This window comes from Microcebus murinus, chromosome 11, assembly GCF_040939455.1.
Source record: "Microcebus murinus isolate Inina chromosome 11, M.murinus_Inina_mat1.0, whole genome shotgun sequence".
Classification (NCBI taxonomy): Eukaryota; Metazoa; Chordata; class Mammalia; order Primates; family Cheirogaleidae; genus Microcebus; species Microcebus murinus.
Window position 1 is genome coordinate 44,825,160 of NC_134114.1, and position 20,533 is coordinate 44,845,692.

Below are 20,533 nucleotides of genomic sequence, written 5' to 3' on the forward strand. Positions count from 1 at the left end.
TAAAAAGAGGTACTCGAGGGATGCATAGGCAGAGCATGGAGGATTTTTAGGGCAGTGTGAAATTATTCTGTGTGATACTCTAATGGTGGATACATGTCATAATTCATTTGTCAAAACGTATAGATGGTACAACAAGAGTGAACCCTAATGTAACTAGGGACTATGGGTGATAATGATGTGTCAGTGTAGGTTCATCTATTATAACAAGTTTACCTGGTGCAGGATGTTGATAGTGAGGAGATTGTATGTATGTGGAGAAAGGGGGCATATGGGAAATCTCTATACCTTCTACTCAGTTTTGCTGTGAACCTAAAATAGGTGAGGGGGAGAGTATGCAAACTTTAGGTGTTAAAAGTCAAAGCTACTCTTTAAATAAGGGAACAATTAATGACAAGAATTTATACTATTTTAAGAATGAGAATCAACCACAGGTGTGCAATTCAGATGAAGTTTTTACCGTTCATTTTTGTCAATTGTCGGTCAGTGTGAGAGATTTAGGGTGTGCTAACATGAAAAAATTTTAAATGAGCTATAGTGGATTCAGATATGCATGGCAACCTTAGTCCAATTTTTTTTACTTCAGCCCATGGAAATGTCATGACAAATGTCCAAGTAGTGTATCTGGCAACCTGAAAATGAGCTGTTGAATTTAAACAAGGGTTGAACAATAGGAAGTTCCTGCCTTAAGATCCATGTGAAAATCTAATTATTGAATTTCATGTCATGAAAAGTGAGTTGAGGGTACAGACAGTATTGTACTTTTTTGGGGGGTAGTATTTTTAAGTATGTAATTTACTATGGACTGCTAAAGATAAGTGGATATAATGATTTACTTATAAGATTTTTAGGAAATGAGAACAAATTAGAGGCCCTAATTAGTGAGGTAAATCTTGGGATTTAACCAGACTCCTCTTCGATGAAATACTACTGTTGGTCAAAACTTGCTTTTATTGTTATAATGAGGAAATTGACTTGTCTAAGTTCGTATATGAAGTAAGTAGCAAATCTGAGATCAGAACATAGATTGCCTCCAAAGTCCACTACACTCTAATTCCTTTTGGAGTTCTTTCCTTTCTAAGGTACAATTTGCGTTCAGGTGTTTTTTATTAATCTAACTAGTATTTGCTGTATGACCATCATATGTCCCTTCATCTGATGACTTTGAAGGAATAAAGGACTTTTTCCTAGGAAAGATTACTATGTCAGTTACAACAAAATACTAAATAGCTATTGCACTCAATACAAGTGCTCTGTGGCTCTGTAATTTCTTTTGAAAAAGAAATTCTGGTCTTCTCCAGTATCTCTACCATTGCTATGTTTAGGTCCTTCTTGCTCCTAGGACTTTCAGAGGTACAGCCAGGAACAAATGCTGTCATATGAAAGGATGTTTCTTATTAGATGAGCAGAGATATTGTTGGGAAAATATAACAGTTAAACTACAGCAACTTGCTAAGATCTGCTGATGTAATAGATTGATTCAGGGGCCTGTCCAGATTTAGTGATCTTTATTTTTATAAGCCTACTGTTTGAAATTATTTGGGGATTATGTCAGTTGCATTTTGTTGTTTGTTTTTTTTTAAATTATAGCTGATATTGAAAGTTGACCATAACATGGCCCTAATACATAGTAGATATTTTCTTTATATGCTCTTTGGGTTGCAGTTTTAAGAGTGATATGTTGCTTTTAACCTTACATGCTCTGTTGGGTTTCTATTAAGAGCAATTCCTTAATTAAAAGTAAGTAGATTCCAGTCTATCCCTGGATCTAGTGAGAAAAAAAGTAAGTAAAATTTCTTGTTTTCTTCCTATCTCTCAGACTTTTCATTTTTATTCTTTATAGGTGCTTCTTTTTCTCTCCATTGTCTAAGTGTTGGTGTTCCTCAGGGTTTGATCCTAACCCTGCAGTACTTCTCGCATAGTATTCTCTCTCTGGGTAAACTAAATAACTTCTCTTCAGTCCAGGTCGGCTACAGACATGTATTTTTTTGTATATCTAATAGATTACTGCATATCTCCACTTGGATGTCTCATAAGCATTCAAATTCATTATATCCAGAATTGAATCCATCACTCCCCCAAATGTACTTCAGTATCTCTCATCACTTTCATCCCACCTTATTACCCAAATCAGAAACCTGGACATCTTCTTTGACTCCTTGTTCTCTCTTAACCTCCTTTCCTATCATCAGGGTCTCTTTATTTAAGTGCTGAAGTACCTCTTCACACACTTTTTTCCATTCTACCAGTATAATTTTGGTCAGGCTAGCATTGTGTCTTGCCTGTGCTGTTGTGACAAATGACTAATAGGTCTCTCCACCTTTGGTTAATCACTGTTTCAGAGTAACCTTTCAAACATAAGTTTGACTCCCTGGTCACCTGCTTAAAACTTTAAAAATTTTATCTACTTCTGTTGCCCCTTGCAGAAAACCCAGCTTTACCATGGTTTACTGTGAACCCTGAACAATCTAACCTGCCTCTTCAGTCTCATTCTTGCTTCCTATTTGAGGCACATTATACTCCAGGCAAGCTAAACTTTCTCAGAGCACTCCACTTCTACCTAACCTAGCTACCTAGCTAACTGCTGCTTCTCCTTCTTGCCTTTGTTAAGCATTCCATCCTTCCTTGTTTCCTAGCCAAGGATGTATCCCCTGCTTTAGGTACTTCAAGTTCCCTCTATTTACTCTAAGCACTCATAGGATTGTATTATCTGTTTAATTGTGTCCAGTTAGACTCAAGTTCCACTATATCCCTGCCACCTAGCACACAGCCTCTACATACTTTATAAATTACCTATTTGATGATCCATGATTAAATGAACTAGCTGTGCTACTTTTTCACTTCTCTGTTCAAGTTTTGACATTCTAAAAATATTGATTTGTGTTGTTCATCCTCCAGGCATCAAGAGTGTGACATGACAAGGTGTGTGACATTGCTTTTGATGTATAGTTTTAATTTTCTCTTTAATTACATGTTTTGAATAGCAATGCAGTACCAGTTCTCCTCACAAGAAACAATGTTACAGCTTCTTGTGTATTTGTGCAGAGATGTTTTTCATTTTCAAGAAAATGTGTTTGTATATGTATAACTAGGTATGGTATAAATATGTGTAAATATGCACTTTTTCCCTACAGATGGTGTATTTTTGTATGCACTAGTGCTTCTGAATTTTATTTTCACTTAATAATGTTATCTTGGAATACCTTTGAATACATAAATATCTCATTCTTTCTTATACTGCATTTTATTAGTGATTAAATACACCACAATTTATTTAACCAGTCTTCTACTGATGACATTTATGTTTGTGCCTAATCTGTAACTATACTCCAATACTCCCGCCAATACTGGAGTATTGAATAATCTTGAACTTCTTTCATTTTACACATACATGAATATATCTGTAGGAAAAAGTCCTAGAAGCAGAATCAGTGGGTCAGAGAATTGTGTATTTGGAATTTTGATAGACTTTGCTAATTTGTTTTCCATAGAGTGTGAATTATCTCCTTATTTGCAAAAAATGCCTATTTCTTTATACCCTTGTCCACACAGTGTACATCACACTTGAGATTTGCTAGCTTGGATTATGAAGTTCAGGCTGTGCCTGTAGAATGTTTGTTTATTTGTGTTTTTTTCCTTATGCAAAAAAACCTCCTATGGTCTTGTCTGAGAGAATGTTTTTTCCCAAAGTTAACTTGGCATCTATGACTATTTTCTTGATTTTACTTTTTCTCTGGCAGCTTCTTGATCTCTTCTGCTGGTATCTCATTATCTCACTTTACAGTACTTTGAACACTAGGACTTCTACCTTCACTCTCTTGGTGGTCACATCCACTTTGATTGCCTTTAAATACTATCTGTATCAGCATTTTGCAAACCTTTTTTTATTATTGCTCTACCCACAGGGCCTTTTGACATTTTTTACCCTAATGACCCCCTCCCAGTGAAATTACTGTGCATCTGTTTATCTCTTGTGGCTCTTTGGCAGGTGCCATAAACCATCATATTAATAATATGATCTCTCCTAAAAAGCCAATTTTCACTACTTTGAGGGCAGTATCACCCCTGCTGAGAATGTGCGATCTATATGTTCACAGTGCCTAAGCTTTTATCTTCAGCTTGGACCATCTCCAGTATATCAGACAGTCTACCTCATTTCTCCACTGGATATAGATATCTCAGACTTAACACATATAAAACCAAACTCAAAATCTGACTTCAGCCTTTCTCTCCACGCTTAGCTTCAGTGACTCGGCTCTTTGTGGAACTTTTGCTCTAGCCATACAAGATTTGCTATTTCACATTTCACCCGAGTGGTAAAAGGGCTTAAGAAGTGATCACCTGTTCTAACCCAAATTGGCCAGGCACTGAAAGTAGAAATTTTAGAGGCTTCGTTAGATACAGTGGAGCAGAGGTTGTGATAACAGATTCCTGGGGGAAGTAGTGACATTACACTGACTGTTGAAAACATCCCATAAGATCCCTGTCTCTTGTTAGGATATATATAAGCATAAAAGAAGATGATATCTACATGTAGCTATGAAAAGTTCACAGATTAGCACTGCTGTATTGGTATGGAATTCCCTTTTGAGTAAATAAGAATTTAAGCCAGGGAGTGATTAGACAGCATTGCTCACTATATTCAGTGGAACATCTGTGAAAGGCAGTTTTTCAAAATTTTGGACTATCAGCAACATATTATTTCAACAACATTACTGTAAAAGTCTATTGTATTCTAGATAACAAATCTTTTATTCTTTAACAAATGAATAAAAATACATTTTGGATATCCGGTCACCCAAGAGAATATATATATGAAAACTAGCCTTTTAATTAAGGATATATGTTGAACTTTATTTAGTTAGTAAACTTATTTAGCTCCTAAACTTCATGAAGTATTTTTTCTAGTGCTATGGGTTTTTTTTCCCCCACTATTTCAGCTAGAATCATATTGCATCATGATTTTAGAATTTTGGTTTTTATGTTCTCTTTGCAAGTAGTTTTTAAAAGTTTATTAATCCTGCCTTCCCGATATACTGAATAATATCAGGAAACTACAGTGATTTAATACTTCTTAATAGTATAATAGCTCCATTATGATATATTTCTTATTATTCTTATGCAAAATCAGAATGGAAGTTTTCTAAAAAACTGCACTACGGTCCATTCTAAATGGTAACTACCTTAATTGTGAGTGTACAGTGTGGTTCTCAAGTACCACAAAAAGAAAAAAAAAAAACCTCAACAGATCTGAAGTTTCCCAGGCACCCCAGAGGAACTGAGCAGTATTAATTTTCACACTCCTTTTCAATAGACAGATGAGGTAAGAATTTGAAAATTTGTCATTTGTATGCAATATGAATAAAGTTTGCCTCCTTTTTAAGTTTTATTTTCTTCATGAAAATCTCAGCTGTATCATTCCCTTTTTTGTCTCCTAGTGTCAAAATTCCAGCTTTGTGTTTAAAGTCTAAGAAGGGAAATATTTGAACTTTTAAACTGAGTTATAAACAGTAACATCTTAAGTGTGATAAACCAAAACAGAAAGGTCTCTATGTTGGGCAAAGTCATAGTCCCCAGGGATTTACTAAACAGCAACAGCACTGTTACCAGTGTCAGCTGAGGCATTATTTATGTCCTTCTCTAATGGTTCCTTGTTCTACCAAAGCTACTGAAAAAGGTGTAATATTTACATAGTCCTTATTAAAGATTCTTTTCATCAGTGCTTAGATTAGCCAACAAAACCTTAATATCAGAGTTTGAGAGTTTGACTTCTACTGAATCTGATACAGATCTGCTGTATGATCTCTGACATATCACCAGATTTTCTTTCTGTCCTTGTTTCCTGGTCAGTGGCATCTAGGAACAGTTGGTTGTAATTTACTGTTAGAGTATAAATAATAAATTATAAACTGCTTTGAGGTAGTTGGCAAAACTAAGATAAAATGTATGAATATTACTGTGTAGTTAGCAATGTCTTCCATTTTTCTAAATAATGTTTTTTTTTGTAGCATCCTTATTATGTTTAGTCTCTTAAAGCAGCATTTGACAATCTGTTTTCTCAACTTTTTCTAATTTTATTGATTTGTGATAGTAGATCATTATATTATAAACTTATTTAAAGAAGTGGATCATTTTCATATTCTTGAAGGAACATCCTTTTAGAATTCTTTTAATAAGTTAAAGAAATTGTATGTTTTAAAAGACCAACCAACCTTAAAACAAACCTCTGTGACAACAAAAGCTAATTAACATAACATGTTTTGCTATGCCTCAATTTGAAAAGATGCACTCAAGTCTTTGAATTTGCGTTCTACACTGGTGCTTGGTTCTAGTAACTAAATCTATAATTGATTGGAATCAATATTTTATATATTTAATTATTTAAGAAAAATGGGTAACGAGTTAAGACAGGATTTTGTCAGTCACATGATAGGAAGTGGCAAAAGTTTTTAGGTCAGTGTGTTCTAAGATAATTTATCAGGATTCTCTTCTGGTAGAGACTGACTTGGAAGAAAGTGCTTCTTTCAGGTATCTGTTTACCAACTACTCTGAGTAAGCATATGTGCTTTACTCACCCTCTGGAAACAACACTGTTCTGCCAGGTACTTGGTCTGATGTGTGATTTTTATAACTCAGAGTAATATTTACTTCTTTGTTCTTCTGAGATAGATATTTACGCATGTTTTCCTTCTTAGTCCCTACTTGAGAGAATCAGAAGGAGATAACTAGATTTTATTAACATATTTTTTAAGTCTATAAAAAAGATCTTTTCAAATTATGCTGTGGTATTCTGATTGAAAATTGAGGGGTTTGCTAGAAGCTTTTTCAAGGATACATTAGAGAACTATATATTTTAATTTATTGGCATGCAAGCTAATAAATTAAAAAATTTTTTTTCACAGTCATCATACAAAATATCTCACTTTTTAGATTAAAAAATCCAAGGGTTGAGGCACTTAAATTACTTTCTAAAGACATACAGTGAATTCTAAGCAAGATCTGGGCTATACTTAACTTCGAGGCCATGAATCTAAGCTCTTGCAGATGAATGCATTCGCTGGGCATGCAAGATCCTGGACAATCTAGTACCAACTTTCCATTCCCAAGCAGTGGCAGTCAACTTTGGGGGGTTTTATTCTCTCTAGATATGTTCACATCTGCCAGGCTACCAGATAACAGAAATTCATCTCTGGATTCTATGGAGACCTTAATCTTGAGACCTTCATCCATTTCTGTTAGATTTAATTACAGAGCTATATACACATGAATCACCAGTGATGCTAGTTTTTTCAAAGTATATGTAAAATTTTTAAAATTATATTTTAATATTTTATAAAGCATTGATTTTTGTCATAAAGTTTATCATACTTAAATAATAATGGATTTTAACAACTTCAAAGGGTTTGAAAATTGCCATTATAAACAATCTTATAAATCAAGTTTTATTTTTACTAATTATTTTAGTTGTGTTCTTACATATTTAGGTTTCAGAATTTTTATTAAGGTCCTAATATCTTAAAAGGATGAAACATCTCAAAGGGAACTGATAAAAATAATGTTCACTTTTGGGGAAGACTTGTCATATGTATGCTCATGTGTATACTCAACCCTATGATTAGAGTAATTAGAAATAGGAAAAAATAAAACAGTTTGTAATCCTAGGTATGTCAGAAACAGCTGCAACCTTTTTAAAAACTGCTTGGGTCTGAAAAGAATTGATTGTTGCTTTTTCATATTTTTTCTAATATTCTACCATACATCCTTTTAATAAAATACATATATTTGTTAGACTTTAAATATTCTGACTTTTAAATACTTGTAATGAAATTTTATTAGTATTCTTGGCAGATTTATTTTGGTTCTTGTCTCCTACATTTGCAACCAAATTATACTTTATATGCTAGACAAGGTTTATGCCAGCTTAATTGGTTGCTGGCATTTCTTAGCCTCACAGCTGCTGTGAATTCAGCTGTGAACTAGAAAACATATAATAGGATCCTGTTTTCAGAGACCAAAAGGCAATTGTCAACATGTGAAACTTGTTTTTGATAGCTCAATAAATATGTGGGCTTTTATGGCAAATTAAACAGCACTAATACCAATCTTAAGTAACCAACTTAATTTTAAAGATTAGAAAGTCCCAAAATATGAAAGTCATAGTATTTGTTACTTTGTTCACTGGGGCTTGAATTTAGGTGTATGTTCTGTTCAGTCATTTGTGTTTTTTTTCTTTTTGAAAAACCATTGATGGTCGGCTGAGGTGGCTAATGTCTATAATCTTAGCACTTTGGGAGGCCAAGGTGGGAGGATTGCTTGAGGCCAGGACCAAGCCTAGGCAATAGAGAGACCACTCTCTAGAAAAAATGAAAAAAGCTGAGTGTGGTGGTACATGCCTGTAGTCTCGGCTACTCAGGAGGCTGAGGCAAGAGTATCGCTTGAGCACAGGAGTTTGAGGTTGCAGTGTGAACTATGATGATGCCAGTGTACTCTAGCCTAACAGAGCAAGATCCTGTCTCAAAAAAAAAAAAAAAAAAAAAAAACCAATTTGTCTTAATATTTACCAACAGATAAATATTAAAAAGTCGAGGCCGGGCGTGGCGGCTCATGCCTGTAATCCTAGCACTCTGGGAGGCTGAGGCGGGCGGATTGCTCAAGGTCAGGAGTTCAAAACCAGCCTGAGCAAGAGCAAGAAAGACCCCGTCTCTACTATAAATAGAAAGAAATTAATTGGCCAACTAATATATAGAAAAAATTAGCCGAGCATAGTGGCGCATGCCTGTAGTCCCAGCTACTTGGGAGGCTGAGGCAGAAGGATTGCTTGAGCCCAGGAGTTTGAGGTTGCTGTGAGCTAGGCTGACGCCATGGCACTCACTCTAGCCTGGACAACAAAGCGAGACTCTGTCTCAAAAAAAAAAAAAAAAGTTGATATCTGAACTATTTTCCATTTAATTGGACCATTACAAAAAAATTGAGCTTTAAATGATGTAAGATATTTCTTAGAATGAACTAAACATAAAATGGCTTTAAAATAAAGCTAATATTTTATTAGATATTTATATTTGATTTAGCAGATTATATTTTTATAGGTTATCTTGACATCTAAATTTGGGGTTAAATTTCCTTTCCTATTAGGTTGAACCATATGAAATTATCATTTTTTTAGGTTGAATGGTTAAGTATAGACTATTTTTCCTCTGAGAATTACTGTGTTTAATATATTTGAAAATCTTATTTGCAGTAGCAGAAACCTGTGAGGATCTTGTTTTTAAGCAATACATAGTCATATCCCATCTAAGGTCAGTAAATTTTTCCTAAAAATTAGATGTTACATGTGAAAATGGGCTGACCGGGAGCCTATTTGCCTTTATTTTAAATGGGAAAAAAGTGCAATGTATTCATCATCAACCTGAACACTCTCACTAAATTCAGAAATATAACTGGCACTCTGAGTCACCTATATATTAGTAGAATACCATCATGCTAAATAAGATTTATATGTAGTAAACTCTTTCCTTCCATTATAATTGCTTTTTGCTCATTCCCAGTGTTTTCTTTAATATTTATTAAATATTTTGGGACATTCAACAAAAAGCTAAATAGGGCTAAATAAATATGAGAGACTGGACATACATTCAGGACAAACTATGTTAGTAAATGGCTTATACTGAGTATGATTAAAGCATCATCCTATGCCTATATTTTGTGTCACTTTGATACTTGGCATGATTTTTAAAAATCTATATGTGATTCTGACAGTCTAGCAATTATATTTGAACTGTCACTCAAAACTTGCACACTTGTCAAAATGCTAATGGAGCCAGGCACGGGTGGCTTATGCCTATAATCCCCGGGCTTTCTGAGACTGAAACAGGAACATTGTTTGAGACCAGCCTGGGCAACGTGGCAAGATCCCATCTCTACAACAAATTTTTAAAATTTGTTCAAAATTTAAAATTAAGCATGGTGGCATGTGCCTATAGTCCTTGCTACTTGGAATGCAGAGGCAGGAGGATTGCTTGAGCTCAGGTGTTCAAAGCTACAATAAGCCATGATTGCACCACTAAACTCTAGCCTGGGCAATAGAACATGCACACCATCTCTTAAGAAAATAAAGTACAATAAAATTCTAATTGAATTTTGGCACATATAAATATAAATCTTATATAAACATGGGCCAAAAAATCTTACATTGAGAGATAAGTACATTTTATGAAGTTTGGGAGAAATCTTGGGAAGAAACCAAGAGATGTTCTATTGGGAAAATAATTATTGGAGAGATAGTCTGCAGTGTTTGCCTGTTTTCCCAAACTGAGTATTTTTCTACTTCATTCTCAACAGGTGATATTTTGTACACTAATTTATGTTTACAAGTGGGTCGAAATAAAACTTTCAAATATGTTCCTAGATGTTAAGTCCTAAAAAAGTATAGAGTTTTTCAATGAATCTCATGGAGATAAGAGAGTAGAATGACAGTTACCAGAGACTAGAAAGGGAAGTGGGGAGGGAAGGATAAAGTGGAGATGGTAAACGGGTGCAAAAATATAGGTAGGTAGGTAGATAGAATGAACAATATTTGATAGTATAACAAAGTGATTTTAAGCAACAATAAGTTAGGGTATACTTTAAAATAACTGAAAGAGTAGAATCAAATGTTCCCTGACACAAAGAAATGCTAAATGACCGAAGTGATGGATACCCCAATTACCCTGATTTGATTAATTCACATTGTATGCATGTTTCAAAACATCACATGTATCCTATAAAGATATATAACTATTATGTACCCATAATAATTGAAAAAATATATAGAATTTTTAAAACTATAATTATTATAATTTAAATAACATTGATTTTTCTATAATCAAACAATTTTCAGATCTGACCCCCATTTTCTATGAATATGACACGACTTAAAAATGGATTGGGACTTCTGGTCAAAATAAAGTTCATGTAGTGGCATCCTTTTGTCCCAGATACCTAAGAGAAAACGAAAAAAGCATAGTTGAGCTGAAAACCCAATCAGATCATGAAGCAGAAATAGACCAAAAATTCTAAGGGAGGGGTGGTGACTGAAGTAGGCAAGGATGGCAAAAGTTTGGCTCCTGTAGGATTATGGGAGAGAAAGAGACTTAACAACAAGAAAGGATCAGAACCAGGTTTACTGTTTGAAGACATGGACTTCATGGCTCCTGTTTAAATAAAGATGCTGATTTTAAAAAATGCTGCTGATTTGTTCCTTGGAGCTAGATTTTTAGGAAATTTTCCACTAGGGGAAGGCAGTCCAGTGCAATTAAGGTAGAAATACAGGGATTTTCAGCCACTGTACACTGGGAAAGTCTATCAGTTATTCGTGGCTTTGTTCTGATTGGTCAAGTGTCTAAACCTTTAGAAATCATTAACAGGATACCTAGGAAACTCCGTATGCTTGGAATTTCAAAAACACTTCTACATAACTCATGAGTTAAAGAATCATACAAAAAATTAGAAAAATAGGGGGAACTGAATAATAACAAAAATACTACATATAAAAACTTGTAAGATGCTGCTGAAGCAGTTCTTGGAGAGAAATGTGCAGGCTTAATTGCTTATGAGGAAAAAAGAAAGGATAAGGATGAATGAGTTAAGCATTTGTCTTAAGAATTTAAGGGAAAACACTTGTAATATATGCCCAGAGTAAGTTGAATGAAATAAATAATAATGTTGAGAACAGAAATTAAGTATTTAATAACTCATAATAAAAGGAAAGGCTCAACAAAACCAGGTGTTTATTCTTGGAGAAAATAAAATGGACAAATCTCAGGTGAGATTAAGAGAGATTAAGTAGTTTAAAAATGGGGAATAAAAAAAATGGGCATCATTACAGATGTCACAGGCATTAAAAAGATATTATAAAACAACTTTACCAAAAATGTGAAAATGTATATAAAACTCCTAGAAAAATATAATATCAAAACAGTCAAGAATAGAAAACTACAATAATTCTATAATTAAGGAAATTAAATCCTCCCACAAATAATACCCCAAACCAAAATGGTTTTAACCAGTGCCTACCAAACAGTCAAGGTTCAAATGATTCTAATTTTACACATTCCAGAGAATGGAAAGGAAGAACTCTGCCATAAAGAATCATTTTAAGAGGCTAGCATAACCATGATGTCAAAAATTAATAAAGTTGGTACAAGAAAGGAAAATTACTGGGCAGTATCACTCTTGATCAATGATGTAAAAATCCATAACAAAATATTCAATGTAATTCCACTCAGAATCCCAGTAGGTAGTGTTTTGTTTTTGTTAGTTTAGTTGATTTTTGGAACTTGACAAACTGATTCTAAAATTTATACAAATATGCAAAAAGGCAAGAAGATCAGAGAAACTCTTTGTTTGTTTGTTTGTTTGTTTGTTTTTGGAGACAGAATCTCACTCTGTACTCTGTAGACTAGAGTGCCGTGGTGTCAGCCTAACTCACAGCAACTTCAAACTCCTGGGCTCAAAAGCAATCCTGCTGCCTCAGCCTCCTGAGTAGCTGGAACTACAGGCATGTGCCACCATGTCCAGATAATTTTTTCTATATATTTTTAGTTGTCCAGATAATTTCTTTTTATTTTTTAGTAGAGATGGGGGTCTCACTCTTGCTGAGGTCTCAAACTCCTGACTTTGAGCGATTCTCCCGCCTCGGCCTCCCAGAGTGCTAGGATTACAGACATGAATGACCCTAGCCCAGAGAAACTCTTAAAGAGCAGTAAGGCAGAAGGGCTTATTCTACCTTATGGCAAGACATTAATAAGCAAAGCTTTAATGGTAATTAAAACAGTGTCATTTTGGTTCAGGGGTAAAGAAATGGACTTCTTTGTGTATGTCTGAGATATGACAGGTAGTATTTTAGATAGGTAGGGGAAGAAAGGGCTTTTCGGGTACTGGAATAATTTGTTTTACTTAGGGGGGAAAAAAGGGAAATTGTGTTATTCTACACAAATATCAAAATGCTAATAGATTAATGTTCTGAATGTGAAAGGCTTTGTAAAACTTTAGAAGAAAATGTAGGAAACTGTCTTAATGATCTCAGTCCAAGGAAGAATTTTATAACACACTCACACACACACACACACACACACACAAAGAGCCATAATGGAAAAATGTATATTTAACTACATTAAAATTAAGAACTAAAATTCATCAAAAGATACTGTAAAGAAAATGAAAAGCCCCAACTTTGGAGAAAATATTTGCAATATATGTAACAAAAGGTTAATAAGAATATATAGAGAATTTCTATAGCAAAGTAGCAAGAAAAAGAAACTCAAAAGACCTAAATAGCCAACAAGCACAAAATAGACACAACCTCATTAAATCAGAAATTAGAACCACAATATGATATAATAAAACTGACAAATATTAAGTATTGTGGATGTGAAGTAAGTGCTAGTTGGATTACAAATCATTGCAGGTACAGCCACTATAGATAGTAAACATCATGGCACTAATTAGAAAAGTTTCATATGTGTATACTCTTATTCTATATTTCTTCTCTACTATATATATATTTCCTGGAGAAATATACATATATAATAATGCCCATAGCATCATTGTTCCTGATAGCAGAAACAGAAAACAACTCATCGTCCACCAACAGTAGAATCGATAAATAAATTTTAGCATATTCACATAATGAAATACTATATAGTAGTAAAAATGAGTTATGTACATTTTATATATACAACACTTACATACAACATAAATGAATCCAAAAAATGTTGAGCAAAAGAAATGTCTAAAAGTAGTGTTAATCCATTTATATATAGTTTGAAAATAGGCAAACTGTTTAGATTTTTTTATATGTGTGTTTTACATTTATAGGTGGTAAAGCTATAAAGAAAAGCCAGAGTATGATTATCTTAAGTGTCAGGGTAAGGATTAATTCTTGGGAGGACAAAAGAGGAAAGAGGGAGAGATTCAGTTAGGGAGAACATGTGGGGTTTCAGAAGTGTTGTTGTCTTAACCTGGCTGGTGGTGGATACAGAGATGCTTGCTCTATTTTTTTTAATGTAGAATTAAATGTATAATATAAAATTATATGTGATATAATTCACAATAAAGTAAATGGAAAATCAAAGAAAGGCAAAGAGCAATAAGTTAGTGAAGGTGGAATACAGGAATTTTCTCAGATGGCCCAGAGAAGTGTGATGGTATTTGGAGAGCCACGTGAGAAAATTGTCACAGGTTCTGGGGAAGATACTTCCAGTCCTGATTAATATTATTAACACCCATGTGTGCATGATTGCTATTAACTACTGAGCCTTAGGATAGAGTATGTCATTGTTCTCTCCCTAGTACTGTCATTCTCCCAGTCATCCAGGCTTGAAACTTTCTTGTTATGCCTATATGTTGTCACTATATCATGATTTTACTTTGAAAAATCTTTCCTGTATCTGTTTCTCTTCTTATTTTGTTTAACAGCTTTTTTTTTTTTTTTTTTTTTTTTTTTTTTGAGACAGTCTCGCTTTGTTGCCTAGGCTAGTCACAGCAACCTCAAACTCCTGGGCTCAAGCAATCCTGCTGCCTCAGCCTCCTGGTAGCTGGGACTACAGGCATGTGCCAACATGCCCAGCTAGTTTTTTCTATATATATTAGTTGGCCAATTAATTTCTTTCTATTTATAGTAGAGACCGGGGTCTCGCTCTTGCTCAGGCTGGTTTTGAACTCCTGACCTCGAGCAATCCGCCCTCCTCAGCCTCCCAGAGTGCTAGGATTACAGGCGTGAGCCACTGTGCCCAGCCTTATTTAACATCTTTAACAGGTGCTTGCTATTTGATTCCTGAAAAAATTAGATTGTAAATTTTTATTACAATTAAAAAAGAGGCACTTGAGCATCTCAATTGAAACAATTTTTAAAAATTTAAAGGCAGGCCGGGTGTGGTGGCTCACGCCTGTAATCCTAGCACTCTGGGAGGCCGAGGTGGGAGGATCGCTCAAGGTCAGGAGTTCGAAACCCGCCTGAGCAAGAGTGAGATCCCATCTCTACTAAAAATAGAAAGAAATTAATTAGCCAACTAAAAATATATAGAAAAAATTAGCCGGGCATGGTAGCATGTGCCTGTAGTCCCAGTTACTCAGGAGGCTGAGGCAGCAGGATTGCTTGAGCCCAAGAGTTTGAAACTGCTGTGAGCTAAGCTAATGCCATGGCATTCTAGCCAGGACAACAACGTGAGACTCTGTCTCAAAAATAAATAAATAAATAAGTAAATAAATAAATAAATAAATTTAAAGGTATATTGGGAAAAGTTAGGATTTCTTTTTTTATAGACATCTTTTAATACAAATAAAAGCCCCATGCTGCATTGGGTACTGCAGATGTTTCTAGTTATTTGATAAATTGGCAAAAAGCAAATGCTTAAGACTTCATTTATTCATTTTTTACTGTAGGAATTTCATATTCATTTCTTCTTGTTGGATGAGTAAACTGTATTATGATAGAGATATGCCAACATATTTCTCAGTCCTGCCCTTCTCAACCTCTAGAGTTTAGTCTTAGCTTGTGGATCAGATGCTTTTGATTCTGCTTACTTGTGGTTTAAGGCTTTCGCGATGTCTACGTTGGGAATTGAAGTCATGGAGGTTCCAGTGTTCCAATGAGGAGACTGCTAATACTGGGTAGTCTCTCCTTGATTTTCTTTATCCTCTCATTGCTAATTACTCTAGGCTCTTTGGAGATTAAGGTCCCTGTGGGATTGTGAACTATAGCCCTGATAAATATTTTGCCCCACAGGTCTACCTTTTTTTGCATACCTAGTTATGATGGATTAAGTCACTATTGCTTGCCCAGAAAAGTTGGAGTACTAAGTAGATGCCCAACAGTAGGAAAAGTGTTGGTCTTGCCTTTTGGAACATGCACATGCTTTCTGCATTCTCATTATTGTTCTATAACTCTGTTGGTAATTGCATGGAGACCCATCTCTGTACTCATTTCTTCGACAACCTCAACCACAGCTTCTCCATTTCCTGTTGAGGGTTTTTCTTTATGATCATCTGGTATTCAAATAATCTTCCTTGGGTTCAAATATTTCCTTTTTTCCTGTTGATAAAACCATATCAGTGTCTTTATTAAACCCTTTCATTTTCTCTAAAACCTTTGTTGTGATAATCTTCTTGTCCCCAATGGTTCATATTACTGTTCTGAGGCTCCATGGCCCGTGGGGACAAGGGTGGCTGCTGGGTTTCAGCCTCACTAATGTGGAGATGGTGATTGATGTGTGGTTTGATGCAGCAGTGATAGCTCCTCCATTCCAGTTTGTGACGGTGACTATGTTTACCTTAGCAGGGCTACTTAGCCTCTCTGGGATCCACTCTTCATTTCCACTACCAATTAAACTCATTTTCTTTTTCAAATCCTGTTACAACCATGTAAATACACTGCTTGGATATCCCACTAAGAAAGAAAGTTTCAGGGAGTAGAGTCAGCTCATAGCCTCTAGCTGATAGTACCTTCTGGATTCTTAGCTTTTTGGCTGAGGCCTTGAATTTCCTGTGAAACGCCCAGCCGGTGACAGAGTATACCATGGATAATAGGGCATGTCCATTTTGGCCCAGTCTAGGACTCCTCTAATAGGCAGTCTTGCTCTGAAGCTCCCTGCTGGGTTGGCCAAGAATTTGTCAGATCTGCATCAAGGTCTGCTCAGTTCTTCTTTCATATCCCCATTTCCTTCATAGGTTTCAGATCTGCATCATAGTCTGAAAGTTTTCCATGCCCTTGGCAACCATCTTTCCTCCCTCTTTTATCTTTCACAATAAACCTCTTGCACACCTAGCTGTCACATCTGCTGCCAAGAGGACCCAAATGACATATACCATTTCTAGTGGTTATTTACCTAATTTCTCTCTAAATCAAATTGAAGTAAGGGTTACCTAATTTCCACTCTTTAAGCCTCTCCATTTTGAATCCTCCCGGTATTTTCTAGCTGATCAGTTTCCTCCACCCTAACACGTTTCTCCTCCAATGTCCACTTATCTCAGTAAATGGTACCATTGTTTACTCACTTGCTTTCACATTTGTCTTTCGCATTTAAGTCCTTGACCCATCTTTTGGGGATTAGGGGGGTTGGAGGTGGTACTGTGTGAGATAGGAATCAGTCCCTTGAAAGGGAAAGTTGCCACTCTAGTAAAGGATGAATGAGGCCACAGGTAATGAGGGGTCAGGTCAAGTAGGGCTTTGCTAGAGGTCACTAAAAGGCCATTGAAAGGACCTTGGCTTTTACTCTTTATGAGATTGGAGCCATTGGAAGATTTTGAGCAAAGGAGTAGTATCTGACTTAGTTTCTACTGGGAATATTTTGGCTGCTCTGGAGAATTGACAGAAGGGCAGATAGGTTGGAAGCAGGGAAACTAGTTGTGAGAATATCACAGTAATCTAAGGACAAGGCATTGGTAGCTTGTACCAGGGTGATAGCAGTGAATTTGGTAAGAATAGACTTATTATCTGGGAGCAGGCATTGTCATTTATTTTGTAAAAATTCCCTAGGAATGTCTGGTGCACAATGCGTGTTGAGAATATTCGCTCCAGTTTATCAGTTTTTACAGGAATGCTGGACTTTAAGCCATATAAACATCATCTACTTAAAATTCAAGGCAGTAGAGAAACATAGTAATTAATAGTGAGTGCTTTTACAGTCTGACCAAGGTTCAGATCCATGCTACTTATAAACTGTGTGATCTTGAGCTTCAGTTTTCTCATCTTTAAAATGGAGATGATTACCTCATAGGTATATTTGTTGCTCTCAAATGGAACAGCGTAGATTAAAATGAGCCAGTATCTGACATATTCATGCTTAAAAAATAGCAGCTTAAAGAAAGATCTGATACATTAGATTGATACAATTTTAGATTAATAATGCTCAGTGTTGATGAGGATGTGGGGGAATAGGTCTCACTATTGGTGGGAATGTAAATGGAGGGTAATTTGGAAATAGCTATCAAAATTTCAATTTCCTTGACCCATTAATTCTGCTTCTAGAAATTTCATTTATGGAAACATTCATACCTATGTTTATATATTCAGTGCAGCATCTTTTAATGGCAAACAGTTGGAAACAATTAAAATTATTCTTAGTAAAGTTAAATTGTGATACATTCCTTTTATGGAATGGTATGTGGTGGTTAAAATTGATAGGTAAATCTATACATATTCTCATGGAAAGATCACTAGTTTATATTTTAGTTTTTAAACAAAGCAGCATCAGTATATCATTTGAGAGTATTTACATCCTCGACATTGGATTTTTTTTACAAGATTATATTCATTTATAACTTCTGCAAATTTTTATTTGAGCCCATACATAAGAGGTGGGCTTTTTTATATACTGGCTCATTTTAATCTACGCTGTTCCATTTAATAGCAACAAATATACCTATGAGGTAATCATCTCTATTCATAGTAATTTCATACATAATAACACTTTCAAATTATTACAGTGCCCATATTTTATTTAAGGTTATTGTTGTATGCCTTATACTAACATTGTTTTATGTACTGTATATCTGTTTTTAGATGTTTAAATAACTATAAATTACCCTAAAGTAAAATTATAGATGCCCCAAGGATTTCGTTTAAGAACTACATTTGAAAATTCCATATGTTCAGCACTTTTTTAGGTAATATTAAAGATGCAGTTATATAACGTAGTTTCTGTTCTTACTAGACTGATAATCGAAAGGATAGGTAAGATGAAAACAGATGAAACAAGTTAAAAAAAAGTTTTTTTAATAAATATTCTGTTTGTCTGCTTCTAGAAATTTGTCCTAAGGAAATAATCTGACAAGTGGATAGTGACAAATATACGATAGTATTCATTGCAGTGTTTATAATAGTAAAAAATTGCACATATCCTAAGTGACCATCAATAGGTATTAGATAAATTATTATAAACATAATGGAGTATTATATAATAATTACACATAATTATTTAGATCTGTAGTTATTTAACAGATATATATGATCCACAGTCTATTAATAGGGGAAAGCAGGTTTAATACATTAATATCTTCTCTCTATAGATGATAAGTCTGGAGTAGTCAGGGAAAGTAAGGAATAGAATAGATCTAAATAGGTAACATATAGAAGAAGCCATTTTAAATTAGCATTTCCCAACCTTCTTGGACTCAGATTTCTCAATTTTAAATTAATTGTATCAATTTGCACAATATTCAATAAAAGTGATTTTTAAGTAAAAAGTGTTTTATGTCAGTATAGTATTAAAAATTGCTTTATGAATTTTCATCTTTGTAGCCTTTTTTGGCTCATAGTAAGGAATTTTTATAATGATCAGACCTATTTAACAGTATAAAATTTCAAGCATTCCATATCACTATATGACAATTTATCATAAATACTGAAAGTAAACTTTCAGCCTCAATCTAATTTCTTGAGTTCCTGGACTTGACAAGTAGCAAATTGATTTGTGGACCCATGGATAAAATTCATTCTCTAATCCTGAGACTCTGTGTACATCTCTTGTAAGGAGAGGCAGTGTCATTTAAAGAAAAAAGATTACAAGTTTTAAAATTATATTTGACTGTATAGGAATGCCACAATTCATAGTATTTTAAAAATGTGTATTTTATTCCCACTTAGGCCGAATACATCAAGCAATGGTAACATCTTTAAATGAAGATAATGAAAGTGTAACTGTTGAATGGATAGAAAATGGAGATACAAAAGGCAAAGAGGTATGACCATTGGTTTAAATTTTATTACTAGTCCTGCAATCAAGATGCTGAATGTGAAACAAAACAGAAAAGAATATAGTTTTATATTGAGGTCAGGAGTTCAAGGCCAGCATGAGCAAGAGCAAGACCCTGTCTCTACTAAAAATAGAAAAATTTAGCCAGGTTTGGTGGTGCACACCTGAAGTCCCTGCTATTCGGGAGGCTGAGGCAGGAGGATCACTTGAGCCCGGGAATTTAAAGTTGCTGTTGAATTTTAAATTGCTGTGAGCTAGGCTGATGCCATGGCACTATAGCCCAGGGAATAGAGCAGGTGTCCTCAAACTATGGCATGTGGGCCACATGCGGGTGTTTTTGCCTGTTTGTTTTTTTATTTCAAAATAAGGTATGTGCAGTGTGCATAGGAATTTGTTCATAGTTTTTTTAAACTATAGTCCATCCTTCCAGCGGTCTGAGGGACAGTGAACTGGCCCCCTGTTTAAAAAGTTTGAGGACTCCTGGAATAGAGTGAGACTCTGTCTCAAAAAGAATATAGTTTTATATAGTACATGTATTCTTTATCAATACTTGAAAATTTTTCAAATGTTTAAAACTTTTCAAAAGAAGGTAGATTCCACCTATATATCTTATGTGATTGCATGTGTCAAACTTGTTAATTATTAGATGAAAATATACTATTCTTTTAACCCAGCTCATAAAATTTGAAACTTGCTATAAGTTAATTATGTGGTTCTATTGGCCACTGTGTTGCTTTGCAATTCATCTAGTCAACATGATAAAATGCTGTTTTAAGAGAGATTCTTTAAATATGTATTATAATTCT

General features: G+C 34.7%; 1 protein-coding gene across 4 annotated transcripts in view; it reads left to right on the plus strand.

Annotated features, from left to right (window-relative positions):
* The window catches only part of KIF2A (kinesin family member 2A), a 69,450-nt gene that overhangs the window by 10,786 nt on the left and 38,131 nt on the right, over positions 1–20,533 (plus strand). For all 4 annotated transcript variants that reach the window (XM_012784040.3, XM_012784039.2, XM_012784042.2 and 1 more), the window contains exon 2: positions 19,619–19,713. In XM_012784040.3, the coding sequence (XP_012639494.1) occupies positions 19,619–19,713 (95 nt within the window). The remainder of the gene's footprint in view (positions 1–19,618; positions 19,714–20,533) is intronic.